Raw genomic sequence first — 15295 nt, forward strand, 5'->3', positions numbered from 1 at the left:
ATGCAGCTGAGGGCCCAGCTGGGGTCTGAGACGTGAATTCTGGCGGCATCCACCCCCCAGGCTGTGGGCTTTCCCACAGCAGGGCTCAGCAAGTAGGCGTGTGAGTGAGCAAGATCCAGAGCAGCCCCAGTTCACAGCTGGGCTTTGACTCAGTTGGTGCCACAGAAAAACCAAAGTTGTCTGGTGACCAGCCATGGGGTCTTGGCCAGAGAGGGGTCAGCAAAGAACCAAGAGCCTGGAAGATGGCAGAGGAATCAAGATAGGACCAGGGGACATGGTGAGGTTGAGAGCTAGGCTGGCATAACCGGGGTTCACCGAGAAATCACCTGTGCTTGGAGAGCAGTGCCTGTGTTTTAAGACTTCAGAGGTGGCACCATTCCAGGGATGGCTGAGAGCGGTGGCCGAAGCAGAGTCAAGATCGAGGTCAAAGCACCAGACATAGGGTGCTCCGTTCCCACCGATTCCACAGTGTGAGCAGTGTGCCTCAGCACAGCTCACACAAGCCCCCTGAGGTGGCCGTGCCCTCCCCAGCCCCATTTCCAGCTGCTCCTGATCCGCTCCCTCTCATCCAATGATGTGGAGCAGTGGGAGTTTCCCCACAACCTCTGACCTCTGCTCAGGCTGATTCCTCTCCTCTTGGCCTCTTGTACTCACCCTAACAGACTCAGGACCAGAGCCACCTCCTTGAGGAATTCTCCCCTATCCCCGCCCCCCTCCCCCAGGGCTAAGCATCCTTCCTTTTGTTCTCAGAACCCCCAGATGCCTTTCCCCACAGGGGTGACACACTGACATCCTGCGTTTGCTTTTCCTCCAAGGGAGCTTCTCAAGAATAGGGGCTGTTGCTCACCCATCACTGATTCTCAAAACCCGTGTGGGGCCCAATATGTCCAGAAATGTTTGTTGACCTCTGGTAAACTGATCTGAGCTCTGCTTAAGATAATGAGTCTACCCCCCAGCAGAGAAGGGCTGACCTTCCTCACAGGACCTCACACTGTGATTCTAATACATTTCCTTTTCGAGTCAATAGGATTTCAACTCAGAACTTGCCTAGGGAGCATCCACCTGGCATGCCATCCTACACACCTGGCTGGCCTCCTTTTACTTTTCAGCAGCATCTACCAGACCAAGAGCAGGGGGCCCGAGGGCTACTCTAGGCTGCAAGGGTCTGGTGACATGTGATGGAGAAGTAAAGAAGCTTTTTTCAGGACACCATCGAGCCCAGTTTTAAACCATCTTGTTGTCTTACCCCCTCAAAGAAAACACTCAGTCCATGCTGTCACATGCAGCCTGGGAGAAGGCCAGGGTCAGTTTGAGAGCGACTGATTTGGTGTAATGTAAAATTTCCACCACTTGGTGGCAGTAAGCAAAGGGGAGTCCTGCCCTAGTTACTTCACAAACTCCCACAGGTGGAGACAGTTTTTCCAGCATCTGGGCTCTAGACTTTTACTCATTCATCACCAGGTACTGCATATGCTGGGTCTTCACAGTGCGAGCAGAGAGTTGTAGTCCTGACACCAAGGAGCTTCCGTGCCAGGGTAGGAGTCTGTCAGGCAGGCCGTTACAGTGCAGTGCAACATGATAGGGGATGTGCAGGCGTCCCACATGGAAGGGATAGCTGAGCCAAGAGCTGAGGGAAGAACAGGAGAGGGCCACGGGAAGAGGGCTGAGAGCAGAGGGACAACATGTGTGAAGGCCTGTGCACATGTGGGGGACCAAAGTTAGTTTACTCTGGCAAGAGCTTGAGGTGGGAGGTAACTCCTGCAGAGCCTTGCGGACCTGGCTCAAGAGCCTAGGCTCTGTCCTGAGGACAAGGGTGAGCCATGGAAGGCTTCTAAGTTGGAGGTGGCATGGCCCGGTGTGTGATGTAGAAAGCTCCCCTTGCTGGGACAGTCCGGAGGGAAGCATGGCCAGAGGGAGGCCTCTGGGTGGCAGGCAGAGGCAGTAGTCCAGGCGAGAGATGACAGTGGCTGGGCAGTGGCAGAGGGCTGAAGGGAAGTGGCTGATGCGAGAACTATTTGGGAGGTGACAGGCAGGTGATAGGGTTAAGGAGCAGGAGGGTACAGTTAAAGATCCACACACTCAGTCAGATATGTACTGAAAGCCTGCTATGTGCCCGTGTATGTTATACGCTGGGGGCTCAGTGATGGGTGTATAGACATGTCGCCATCTTGAGGAAAAGACATCTACTGGAAGAAACAATCAAGTAATTTCACAAATAAGTATAAAATTATAACTGTCACAAGTTCAGTGAAGGAAAGATAATGGAAGCCTGTTGTCAGTGTGAAGATCAGAGGCCGAGCAGGGTATGCGGGTGTTGATAAGATGGTGGTTGAAGTGATGGAGCCTGGGGCCTAACCTGGTAGGGAAAGAAAGGAAGGCAGAAGGACAGAAGGACAGACAGGAAGAAAGCGGACAGCCAAGGGACCCATGGCCTTGGCTTCCATTCCTATAGCGCCCCTTGGTCTCCCACTCCCCATGATAGGCCTCATGTGCTCATCTCACCCCAGGCCCTGTTAGCACAAAGGTTGTCCTGCGTCCCCTTGCTCCTGAGCACTCTCTCTCTCTCTCTCTCTCTCTCTCTCTCTCTCTCTCTCTCTCTCTCTCTCTCTCTCTCTCTCTCTCTCTCTCTCTCTCTCTCTCTCTCTCTCCTCTCTCTCTCTCTCTCTCTCTCTCTCTCTCTCTCTCTCTCTCTCTCTCTCTCTCTCTCTCTCTCTCTCTCTCTCTCTCTCTCTCTCTCTCTCCTCTCTCCCTCTCTCTCTCTATCTTTCTCTCCCCCCGAGCCAGGCCCAGGAAGATGTCAGGCAGCAGCTGCGGGAGTTTGAAGAGACCAAGAACCAGATTGAAGAAGATGAAGACAGGGAAATCCAAGATATCAAAACTAAGTATGAGAAAAAGCTTCAGGATGAAAAGGAATCGAACCTGAGGCTCAAAGGAGAAACGGGCATCATGAGGAAGAAGGTATTGGACTGTTCCCTGAGCAGCCTGGGGACCGACAAGGGCCTTACTGCAGGGAAAGTAGGGGTGAGCACCCACACAGCAGAGCCTTGCCACATGCTCTGACACGGACCGCTGGGGCCTCCCCTTCCCACTCCTCACACAGGGGCGTGAGGGTCACTGTGACGCTGATGGCCACTCTCTGCGCTTTCATCTATTGGCATGTAGGATTCAGCCACAACTCCCAGAGCTAAATGTCTGATAGCAATGGACTGAGGTCTGTGGGGGGACAGAGAATGTCTGTACGTGAAGGTGTCCACAGGCTCTTGGGGCAGAGCTGTGGGTGGCTCCAGTTTGGATTCTGCAGGTGGAGGACTTGGGATGCAGGATACTTAGTTTATAGGCTGGGACAGATGTTTGCAGCCACTGATGGTTAAAGTGAGGAGGGATTCAATTCACAGCTCCTTGTAGAATTGCCAGTTTCCCCAAACATTTAGTCTCAAGAAAAGCCAAATGCAAAGCAAGCTCACATTCCTACCTATGAGAAATCACACTACTAGTAAATCCAGGAGACAATCATGTCTTCCCTTCTTGGACATGACTAAGAAGTCTCATCTTTGAGGTCCCAATCTCTGTGACCTTGATGGGGCATGGATCCCAACCTCTCAAGGTTGGTGTGGTCATGGACAGTTCTGGGTCCATGTGGGGAGCTGGTCTCCAGAGTCTCTTGATACAGATAGTTCATTCTCACGTAAGGGCGTGGGGCTGGATCTGATAAGCCAGAATACCACATCACCTGTTGGTCTGGGAAATTCCTGACCTGCCCCAAATTCTGATGGGGAGCTCTTTAAATTTAGAGACAGCTGGGAGGGATGGAGATGAGTTCAAAGACTTTAGTGGCCCTTGTTGTTGCCCTCTGTGGTTTTAGTTCAGCAGCCTGCAGAAGGAGATTGAAGAGCGAGCCAATGATGTTGAAATCCTGAAGAGCGAGCAGGTAAAGCTGCAAGGAGTCATTAAGTCCCTGGAGAAGAACATCATGGGCCTCAAGCGGGAGATTCAGGAAAGAGATGAGACGATTCAAGACAAGGTAAATCCTCAACTTCTGTCCTCCCTCAACTACAGCCTAGGTGGACCCAGGCAATGAGGACAAAGCTCAAGAGAGAGGGTCCCTGGCTTCCAGGAACACTTCATTTAACCTTATGGGAGAGGAGCAGTTAGTGAAGTGCCAGCTGTATGCTTGGCACTGGTCTAAATGCTGCAAACATATCCCATTACTTCTTCCAACAACCCAGGGCCATGAGCAACGCAGTTGTGTAGTTCAAGAAACTGAGTTCCAAGTAGTTAAATATCTTGCCCTCTCTCTTTACAGGCAACAGACTTAGGATAAAAGCCTAAGTTGGTGATTGCATGGCTCTGCTCACCATGGCTCCAGATGTCCTAGGGTCACGGTCCCCATGACTGGGGGTGGCATACCCACCCCATTGCCCGCATGGTGCCCCTGGGCAGAGAGGAACTCCGGTGGTTGGCCTGTTCCTGACAGATGCCCCAGAATGCCATCACTTCTCAGGGTGCCATTCTCACAGATACTTAGAAGACAGACACATCACATTTTGTGAGGCATACCACCTATCCAAAACTCCTGGGCAGACCCAGGCTCCGTGACCTCCTCTGCCTCCTCTCTGCCCTCGTGCCTTAGGCAGGCAGAATTCTTCAGGGGCTGAGACGTGGGTTTCAGCGCTGGTTACCTGGTTCCAACATAGGCAGCTCCATTTACTGGACCTTGGACAACTTCTGTGCCTTTTTCTCTGCTGTGAAGCGGGGCCCCTCTGGGGGTCTAATAAGAATGAAATGGGTTAGTGCCTGCATGTGATTTCTGCCTGGGAGTGTTTGTGTATGTACTGGCCATTTTTTAAGGAAAAGTCCAGAGCTCTGTTCGTATTCTCTGAGTGGTGGTTTGACAAGAAAGAGGTTAAGGGCCCTGACATAGAAAATTGCAACAACCTCCTAACCAGTCTAATGGCCTCCCTTCCCACTATCACCCCTGCTCCCTGCCACCCAACTCTGTAATGCTGTCACTCTCCCACTAAAAATTTTTTCGGAGCTCTGCATTGCCTGTGGCAAGGGGTGGTAAACATATCTCTGCAAAGGGCTAGGTAGTTTTTTACCCTTTGCATGCAATATGGCCTCTGTCACAGCTACTCAGTTCTGCCATTTTAGTGTACAACCAGCCATAGACAAGGCATAAATGAGTGGGCTTGGCTATGTTTCAACAGGTCACATTTGACGCGGGGGCTGTAGTTTGCCAACTCCTGGCCCCTTGGATAAATTCTATACCCCCTTTTTCCCCTTTTAATATTCAAGACCTTTTTCTTCCCCCCTACTTTGTTCCTCATGCCTCACATGCCCCATAAACCAGCAAGTTGTTCTCAGCACCCTCAATACACTCTGTGCCTCTGTCTTCCTTTACAGCACTCGTCACAGTACAGGATTACATTGATTGACACATCTCCTTTCCCAGCTCGTGTTCTCTCCTTAAGGGCCAGGACTGTGTCCTATTTCTATTTGGAATCTCAGACCTTGGCAAAAGGTCTCATTCAGTAAATCTTTGATGGATGGATAGACCTACATTCCAGTTACTATTGCCGTGCAATGAATTACTTCAAAACTGAGTGATGAAAAACAGCTGTTTTATTATAGTCTCAGATTCTGTGGGTCTGACATTTGGACATGGTGCAAAGGGATCACTTGTTTTTGTCTCCAAAGTCTCAGGCCTTGCTGGGCCTCAGTCAGGGGTGACCCAAATAGCTGGAGGCTGGCAGATCAGCATCTAGGGTGGCTTCTTCATTCTCATGACCCACTCCTAGGCCAGGATGGATGGGAAGCTGGGCTCAGCTAGGACTGTCAACCAGGTTACCTAATGTGCTCTCCAACCTGGAGGTCTCAGTGTAGTGGGACTTCTTACACAGCAGAAGGCCTCCCCAGGAGCATGTGCCATAAGAGAACCAGGTAGAAGCTGCTTGGCCTTCTCTGAGCTGGCCTGGGAAGCCACACAGCATCCCTTGAGCTGCATTCTTTGGGTTGCAATCCAAACATAAGTCCAGCTAGATGGTGATTAGATCCTACTGCTTGACAGAGAAATATACAGTCACATTGTAGAAGAGCGTGTGGGACGAGAGCCAAGCTTTGGAAAGTACAGTTGGCTGTAACCTGTATATGAATGAGTGAGTGAATGAATGACATCCTGGCACAGAAGCCAAGGAGCCTGTGCTGCAGCCTAGTGGAGGAACCAGCCTCTGTCCCCAGCAAGGAGAGCAGTCCGTGGCCTCCTCAATTAGGAGGTCACAGGATTTATGTTCTTCGCTTAAAGGGATTTCATATACCAGGGCATCTTGATATCCCTCTCACTTCTCTCTCATCTTACCCACAGGAGAAGCGAATCTATGATCTGAAAAAGAAAAACCAAGAACTAGAGAAATTTAAGTTTGTGCTCGACTACAAAATAAAGGAGCTGAAGAAGCAAATAGAACCTCGTGAGAATGAGATCAAGGTGATGAAGGAACAGATTCAGGAGGTAAGAAGTCATCCACAAGACCTGGCCTCACGGACCACTCTCCCCTCCCCAGCTAGTCCTGGCTGGCCTAGGGGCAATGAGAAAAAGCTGTGCGCCCAGCTCCTGGTCGCTCCTAGCTGGGGGCAGCCTCCACTCCACAGAGGATGCCACAGGAAGGCCCAACTGGGAGTTCAGCTGTATGATCATGAAATGCTTTGGGATGTGGCGTGCTGGCAGGGAGAGCAGACGAGCCTTTGGGGTGGCTTCGGCTCTACCAGCACCTTAATGGGCATGCTCTGGCCCTCAGAGAAACCTCAGCAGTTGGGCCTTCAGCCACCAGGGGGCAATGTGTACTCAGCCACCAGCCTGTGGCGCCAGAAAACACACCCTCTAATGCAACTAATTTAACATTTTTATTCTGAGTGGAAATGTTGATTAGGGCCCTGTGCAAAGTCGCGGTGTTTGGACTTCATCTGATGGGGAATAGGAAGTCGTCAAAGGCTCTTGAGCAGGAGAGGGGCATAATTAAGTGTGTATTCTAGGAGGCAAACAGGATGAAGGTAGAGAAGAGAGAGATTAGAAGCAAAGTCAACTGGATAAGGGCTTCCGAGAGTCCTGGGCAGTGCAAGTGTTCCGCCTGGCCCCTCAGCCCCTTACACATCGCATTTCCCTATGAGACACGTTTACCTGCCAGCCTCCTTCACGGGGTAGAGAGCAGCCGACCATGGGACCCACGGATGATCTAAAACGGACTTCCTGCCTTCCCAGTGTCTGATCACCAATGTCTATCTGGTCTATTTCCAAAAGATATCTCAGAGCCAACGCTCCTTCCCCTCTGCTGCCCTCACTCCAGGTCAAAGCCTCCGTTGTCTCTCATCTGGACTTGCCTCCAGCCTCCAGTCTGGTTTCTGCATAGAGGCCACAGTGATCCCCAGTGGTGAATAAAATCCAAACTCATACTGAGGCCCACAAGGCCCTGCACGATCCAGCCTCTCCCTGCCTTTCTGAGAAAAGCCACACTTTTCCCATCTGGGGACCTCTGCCCAGAAGCTCCCAGATGGTCACATGACTGGCTGATTTGTGTCTTTCACATCGAGGCTCACATGTCACCTCTCCAAGGAGGCCTTCCTTGACTACCACATCCTAGTGTCCTCCTGCTCCCCCTCCATTTTCTCTAATTATGCTGAGCAAGGATGACAAGTGAAAGGGTGTCAGAAAGCACTGTGGCCCAACTCGGATTGGATGCCCAAGAGCTGTGGCAGGGAAAAACCAAGCCTTTGTTCTAGGAGGCCCAGGAAGAGAGCCAGATGGTAGGATCAGTCCAGAGCAAGGGAGTCCAGAGAGGGTATGGCCTCTGACCTCAGAATTGCTCCCCGGCTGACCTCAGAATTGCTCCTCTGGGCCTCCTGCCATTCTTGAATGACTTCAGCCCAAAAATGGCAGCCTGAGATGAGAGAAAGAAAGGCCCCACTTGCCTGGAAAGCCGGTGTGCTCCAGGCCCCTGGAAAGCACTGCCCCACTGCTCCCTCCTCATTTGGCGTCCTTGTCAACTGGCCTTAAGGTTGGGTCAGTTACTTTCCACCCCAACATACCCGAGGGACTGGCCAATCATGGCCTTGATCGTCAGCAGGGAATATGTCTGCACTTGGGAGCGATTCAAACAGGGCCTCTCCTTCTCCCACACACCGTGCCAGTTGCTGCCCGAGCTGATGCCTGGGCTTGATTCCTTCCCCAGTGGCCTCTGGCCTTGGGGCTTCCCTCTGGGGGTCAGAGACCCATTTGGCCCGCCAGCTACGGATATCCTGTGAGTTCCTTTTCCTAGAAGAAAGAAGCCATAAGCCATGGGCCCTTTTGTAGACCTGAAACTCTGACTGAAAACATAACACTTCCCTGATTCAGGTGCCTTGCCCACACACACTTTTCCAGCCTCTCTTTGATGAGAGGTGACTCCTTCCTAGGGATGGAATTTCCAGAACATTGTCACTTTACTTCACACTCTTATCTATTTATCTAGTGCAGGGTTTCTCAGCCTCAGCACTTGTAACGTTTTGGGCAGGAAGCCTTTGTTGTGGGGGCATCCTGTGCCTTGTAGAATATCTACCATCCCTGCTCTCTACCCACTAGATGCCAGTAGCAACCCTCCCCTCTCCCCAGACGTGACAACCAAAAATGTCTCCAGATGTTGCGCAGTGTCCCCCGGCAGGCAGAACGCCTCTGTCCTGCCCCCCTCCAAGCTAGGACTCACTGAGTGAGGAGTGACACACGAAAGAGTAGATGGAGTTTCCACACTGGGAAGAGGGGCTTGCTCCCACATACTGCCTGGTGTCCTAGCTGTCCGGCCAGCTATTCACTTTGACGTATTTCACTGTTTTTCTACAAAATAGATTTTTATCCTCAGTGTCCTTTGAGGCTTTGCCTTCCTTTCTAGCCTACACCATTATGGCTGACTTCAAGACCATAGAGAAAGAGGGACAGCCAGTTGCAGGCACTCACACATGACCTCAGAGAAGCCCCTTTCTTTTTTCCACCTGCCATTCCCTTGATCTAGGACACCATCCTCTCACCTCCTCACCAGTCTGCCTGGCTCCAGTCCTGCTCTCTCCAGCAGAACTGTGTCAGGCCTTCCAAGGTGCAAATAAGATCTTGCCACTCCTTGGGTGATTCATGTCAGTGGCTCCCTGAGCTTTTAGGATAAAGGTCAAACTTCTTGCCATTCAAGCCTCTGCCCTTGGGTCCTGTGTGACCCAGCAAGGCTGACCTCTCCAGCCACCCCCCTTTCTCACCTGCACTACTTGTAGCCTGCAGAGATGCACGGCTGCCCACGCCTCTGGTCCCCTCCACGTGCGGGTGGTTCTCTGTGCCTAGGATTGTCCTCCCCTCCCGCTTTGTCCTCTAATACCTGTTCCACCTACAAAACCCAGCTGAGCACTTCTCTGGGTGCCCCCTGCCCACCTCCTCAGCACATGCATGGGCCCTGTCTGCATCCACCACAATGTTTATCCCCTCCCACCTGAGCTTCTGATTTTCTTCTTTCTGTCTTCTCCCTCTAGACCTGAAACTTCTCAAAGACAGAAACTACCTTAGTCAGTTCAGTAGTCCTATGCCTATGATGGCTGGGTGGTCCTTTCTAATGGGCACATTCTTTTTTAGCTGTGCAGATACCCACCCTAGCTGTGTGTCCTCTACACACTGGCTTTACATAGATGTGCCATTGTTGCATATTTACCTTATCATTCCTCTTCCAGAAGGCAGGTTGCTTCAGGCCCTCCTCCTTTTCCCTCACTATTGCTCCCCTTTTCCTTCTACATCTTCCATGGATTCATTCACTCATATAAATGCTTACTGAGTGCCTCCTCTGTGCTAGGCATTGGGTCAAAGGACTATTCTGTCTGTACAGAAAGCTTCCAACAATGAAGACAACACTCTTTTAAAAGCTGCCCCTTGGTGTCCAGAACATGACTGTGGCTCATCTGGGCCTCGTGGTACCCCAGAAGACAGCCAAGAGCCTTGAAATCTGACCACAGGGCCTGGATAGACTAGAGGGACTACTCCATTCAGCCATTAAAAAAACCCAGTGAGCTGTCCCATCCCCCCCAAAAAGTCAGCAAACCTCTCTCTCTATTAACAGGAATACTAGTGACCACCAGATTCAATGTGTCAAACATCAGTTCTTTGCTTCAGGCAGAAATTAGATCAGCTGAGAGCTCACCTATACCTGGTCTCATACTAATCAGAAGCTCCAGTTGTTATTCACCTGTCTTTGATTACTACAAATGTAACAAGGAATAAAGAGTCAGAAGTTCACTGATGGTTTGTCTTTTTCTTTTGAAGACTAGGTAAGACACTCTCCCCAGTTATACTTTTTAAGCCCTTTATAACAGAATGACAAGGTGGAGGGTCCTTCTCTGCTTCTTTTTTCCTGGTTTATGCCTTAGACTGGGAAGCCTGCATGCCAGTCCCTCAAAACTTTCTGCTTTAGAATCACCTCTGATGACTTGTGGCCCCACAGGGTCAAGATTCAATCACACAACTTCACAAAGCTGACAAGGGAGGTGCTTCTCTGCAGAACCCTACCTCAGGTCAGAGGCCCAGGACTGGATAGTTATCAATTTCTAAAGAGTTCAGGAAAGAAGGTAACCAGCGCATTAAAGGAGCAGGGAAACTAAGTGGAAAATTCATCACCTGGCTGCAGAAACACATGATCTGTGTTATTAACACATCAGCCGGGGGCAGGAGGCTTTCAGGCCAGCAGGCAGTAAGAAGAAAGGCTTCATTCCAGAGGCCATAGACAGGAACTAGAAATGCCCTGCTAGCAGGGGAAGCATCCCTACTGAAAGACTCTAGTTCTCAAATATCATTTTCATTCTCTTACTTTCTCATTCTTGACTCTTTTTCCCGTGTTCTTTGTAGATGGAAGCAGAACTGGAGCGTTTCCATAAGCAGAACACCCAGCTGGAGCTGAACATCACAGAATTGTGGCAGAAATTAAGAGCCACTGACCAGGAGATGCGCAGAGAAAGACAGAAGGTGTGAGGATTTCAGACTCTGGCTGTCCTTGGATGCAGGATCTGGCATCTGCTGGCAGCAGGCAGCTGGTGTCTAAGAGGCAGAGCAACCCATTGCTAAGATACATTCCCATTTTAACTTACATTCTTTACTTGTTCACAGCCCTGCCAGACTTCAGGCCCACGCAGATTTACATGAGATAATCCATCTGACACTATAAAATGACTTGGGGCAAAGTGACTAAGGGGACAGGAAGCCAGTTTCATATGAATGTTTATAGCACTGGCTTGTTTTGTCTGGGAAGGATCACGCTCAGAGAGGTCATGTGTGGTCAGTGGCAAAAGGCTTTCACTACCAAAAAATACTGAGGCTAGGAGAACCTCAAAAATCGTCTATCCTAGTCTCTTAATGTAATAAACAAGAGAGCGATTAGGAGGTTAAGAAACTTGGCCCAGCACCCATGGCCAGTTGGTATATGCAGAACCAGTACTGGGAACTCAGTCTTCTGCTCCGGGGCCAGGACTTGGCTGCGCTCACCCCTAGCACAGGGCACTCCATAATGTTAAATCAGATTGAATTTTTCCATCCCCCACATTAGGAGTTGACTCTGTCCTAGGTGATACTAGAAGCTTCAGAGCTACAAACATAAACTGACACAGAGCCTGCCTTTCACAGACTGGAGAAGTTGATAGGCAATTTGTGGCATGTGCCTAGTAATTACAGTGCAAAGTGGAAAATTATAGACTGTGAATAAAGGGCTGGGGGAGCAAAGGAGAGAAGTCGGGTTGGGGAAGACTGTCACCACAGAAAGCATGATGGGAAAGAGTGAATCTAGCCCAGATCTGCAGATAAACTGTTCTGCCCAGTTTTGTCATTTTTCCCCCTACCTGCTCCTGACAGCCCTTTTGACTGTCAGGAAGGATAAAGTTGTCAGGAGTTGATAAGGGCGACAAGGAAGCTCTGGCCCAGAGACCTTCAAGAGATAATCAGTACTACCCATCTTGGCTCAGAAAGGACTAGGGTGACCACTCGTACTTCCTTTCATCTGTTAAGGCCTGTGGTCCTGGAAGGACTCCAGAGCCAATAAGGGAGTCAATCTGGGTGGCCTCTTAAAGGTGAGGCTGTTCAGGCCCAGAAGCACGAAAGTTTTAGTGCTTCTGCCTCTTGGCTATGGGCCCATCTGGGTTTCTGTGCCCCTGTGGCCCCAGCCATCAACCATGAGTCCCACATGAAGTGGCTCCTGTCCCTTTCTGCTGCCATTTGCCTCTGCCTGCAGCCCCTGCCCCCCCACCCAGCAGAGCCCCTGCAGTGCCAGAAGTAAATGTCTCTAATCACAGGAGCAGGACTTGGAGGCGCTAGTCAAACGGTTTAAAACAGACCTTCACAACTGCGTGGCGTATATCCAGGACCCCCGGCTGCTGAAGGAGAAGGTCCGAGGCCTCTTTGAGAAGTATGTGCAGCAGGCAGACATGGTGAGCCCTGCCTCTTTCCTAGGCCTCACCTTCCCCTCCTGGGAGGGTCTCCCCTCCCTCTCTGAGCATCCCTGCTGCCCCATCAGGTGGAGATCACAGAGCTGAACACAGACCTGCAGCAGGAGTACACCCGCCAGCGGGAGCACCTGGAGAGGAACCTGGCCACTCTCAAGAAGAAAGTGGTCAAAGAGAGTGAGCTGCATCGCGCCAATTATGTCCGCATCATGCAGGTACCTGCGTACCACCTCAGCTCCCTTGGAGTACGTGCTCCAGAGATGAGAGAGCCTGTTAGGGGCCCCTCCAGTGCCGCCAGTCCTCTGGGTCCCCAGATGTCCAGTGGACCCACTAGCTTTCCCTGACACTTTCTCTTCGAGTCTCCTCCTCTGACCTCTCAGAGCTCATCCTGGCTGTGACCATGGCCCAGAGCCCTGCCAAGGAGGTTTTCTAGGCATTTCTATCCCCACCCCTGTCCTATCAATGCCCGTTCATCTCTCCCCACCTCTCTTCACCAGCACCCCCTTCTTCCCTCCACCCATCTCTACCCAAAGCATGCCAGGTCCTGCCCCACTGCTTCCACTGCCCCCTTCTTTATCCTTGTGGTTTCAGCAATCCGAGTCACTCCCTCCTCCTCCCCGTTTCCAGCTCTTACTTCCCCTCACTTTGTTTTGCTGCTTTTTATTCTGCCCCTTGAGAGAAAGTGAAGACTGCAAGTTCCCTGGGGCCCAGTTTTCTCCTCAGAGCATGCCCATCTCCACCCCATCTGACCTTTCTGGTGCCTCTGTCCCAGGACCCTTATCTCTTGATGGGGAGGGCTAACCACACCCACGTGAAGAGTTGGCCTCACTCTGATTTACTGAGCTCTCCACCACCCACCCTCCAGGTTGCTCCTAGAGCTGTCCAGAGAGCCTGACTCCACTACTGCTGCGTCCACTTAAGCGCACAATCAGGACTGCCAGTAGGGATTCTTCTGCCAGATTTGTTTGTGTATCAGCAGCATCTGAGGCAATTAATGTGAATTAATATCAAAAGAGAATATCAGAATCACATTTATAAGGCACATACCTTTTTATGTTTGTATTTCTTTAATGCCATAATTAAAATACTGGAATGGGATTGGGCTGCAGTTGGATTGGAACAAACCAGTTCCCAGCTTGGCCAGCTCATAACCTAGCTAGGCAGAGTGCACTGAGAGTCAGGCCAGACCCAGGCATGGTGGGTCTCGTGCTATCTTACAGCCCCCCTGCCTACAAGCAGCCAACACCATCAAACCACTGCCCTGTTCCTGGGCCATGAAAGCAGCCAGAGGGCCAGAGGTAGGACTTGATCCAATTGGTGGCATCCTTTAGCATCAGCAGCTAACACACAGAGCCATTGCTAAGTGTCTCAAGTGCCCCCAGGGTATGGAGAGCCCACCAGGACTCTGGAGTGCCATGTGCTGGGCAGTGACCCCAGGGCCACTGCAGGAGAAGTTGTCAGCTGGTGGCTGTGCTGAGCATGGCATGTGTGCTCTGCCATCAGAACACAGGCCAGAGGGCTACTCCAAGGGCTGGGTCCCTCTCTCCATGCCAGGCAAACACTCAAAGCAAATGTCAGTCCAAGAAGAAAGAAAAGGAGAGAAAGTGAAGACCACAGGCTAGGGAGAGGGTACAAGCATCAGCATGAGGCCCCTCAAGCAGGATTGAGGTCTCTTCTCCCCAACACCCCAGAGGCCACATACCCACTCCTGCCGGGCCAGGGTAAGTCAGGGTGGAGGGAACAGAGGAGACCCAGGCAGGCTCCTTCCCTAGTCCCCCAACGCCCTGATGGCTGGCAGAGGGAAATCCCCCGGAGAGTGCTTTCTCCAGAAGCCCTGTAAACCCCTGCACTGTGAATAAATCCCCTTATGGGTTTCTAGAAGTGCCCCCAGACAACTGCAGGGAGCAAGGGCTGGGGGGGCCTGGAGGCACGGCTCTGGGTCCCCACTCCTCAAGCAGGGAGATTCCTTGCTTATTACTGTGGGGTCTTTGTAAGGTTCTGTTTGGAAGATTGTTTAAAAAAGAAAACTTTCAAAACCACTGTTCTGGATCATAAGAATTGTTTCCTTCTTTGATCTTAACTTGGAGAAGGGCTGGGCCAGGACCAGGCCAGATGTCAGGGCAGACAAACCCGGGCTCAGAACCATGTTCCTACCCAGGCGGTGGAAAGAGAGTGGGTGCTGTCATGGTGCAGACCGGGTGACCTGCCTCTGCCATCCTTGCTGGGAGACCTCGGGTGAATTCAGTAAAATAGGGAAGAAACACCAACCTCAGCGAGTTACTGGGAGGACTGAAGGAGATAACTAATGTAAAGCAGGATAGGTGCTCAAAAAATGCGATATCCCTTCCTCCAAGCAAAACACCAAGAACCAAGGCAGAAATCCAGTGGGGGAGCCGGGAGGGCTGTCACAGCATGGAGCGGGGGTTCCTGTGGCTGGAGTCGCAGGAGCAGGCATCACACGAGCCCGCCCAGAGCCCAGCTGGGGGCCTGGGGGCCTGATGCCCTGGTGTGTGTCGGGAAGAAGTTGCCTGCAGGTGTCAGATCCCTGACACCCTGACACTTCATTCCAGAAAGGCCAAGGAAGGCTATGGTGGACATGGTATCTGAGAGAAACTCATTAGAAACCAGGAAATGAGTTCACTGTCTCGTTTGTTATGTTCAGACACGGGCACAGGGCCTCCCTATGCATTTTCCAGCTTACTTACAGACATGAAAATAAGAGTTGCTACGGAATACAAACGTGTAGGACACACATTTTTTGAGGGCTTCTTATAAACCAAGGTCTGTGCCAACTGTGGAGGATTCCAAGATGAAGGTA

At 51.3% G+C, this 15295-nt stretch overlaps 1 protein-coding gene across 5 annotated transcripts in view; it reads left to right on the forward strand.

Annotated features, from left to right (window-relative positions):
• CFAP57 (cilia and flagella associated protein 57) overlaps positions 1 to 15295 on the forward strand; it is a 63139-nt gene that overhangs the window by 39703 nt on the left and 8141 nt on the right. For 4 of the 5 annotated variants that reach the window (XM_073233766.1, XM_037002288.2, XM_037002289.2 and 1 more), the window contains 6 exons: positions 2785 to 2958; positions 3863 to 4021; positions 6362 to 6505; positions 10895 to 11011; positions 12328 to 12462; positions 12549 to 12692. In XM_073233766.1, the coding sequence (XP_073089867.1) occupies positions 2785 to 2958; positions 3863 to 4021; positions 6362 to 6505; positions 10895 to 11011; positions 12328 to 12462; positions 12549 to 12692 (873 nt within the window). Of the gene's footprint in view, positions 1 to 2784; positions 2959 to 3862; positions 4022 to 6361; positions 6506 to 10894; positions 11012 to 12327; positions 12463 to 12548; positions 12693 to 13342; positions 14391 to 15295 lie in introns of those variants that run through there. The other variant, XM_073233767.1, reaches the window with a different exon arrangement.

The sequence above is a fragment of the Manis javanica genome, chromosome 4 (assembly GCF_040802235.1).
Source record: "Manis javanica isolate MJ-LG chromosome 4, MJ_LKY, whole genome shotgun sequence".
Taxonomy (NCBI): Eukaryota; Metazoa; Chordata; class Mammalia; order Pholidota; family Manidae; genus Manis; species Manis javanica.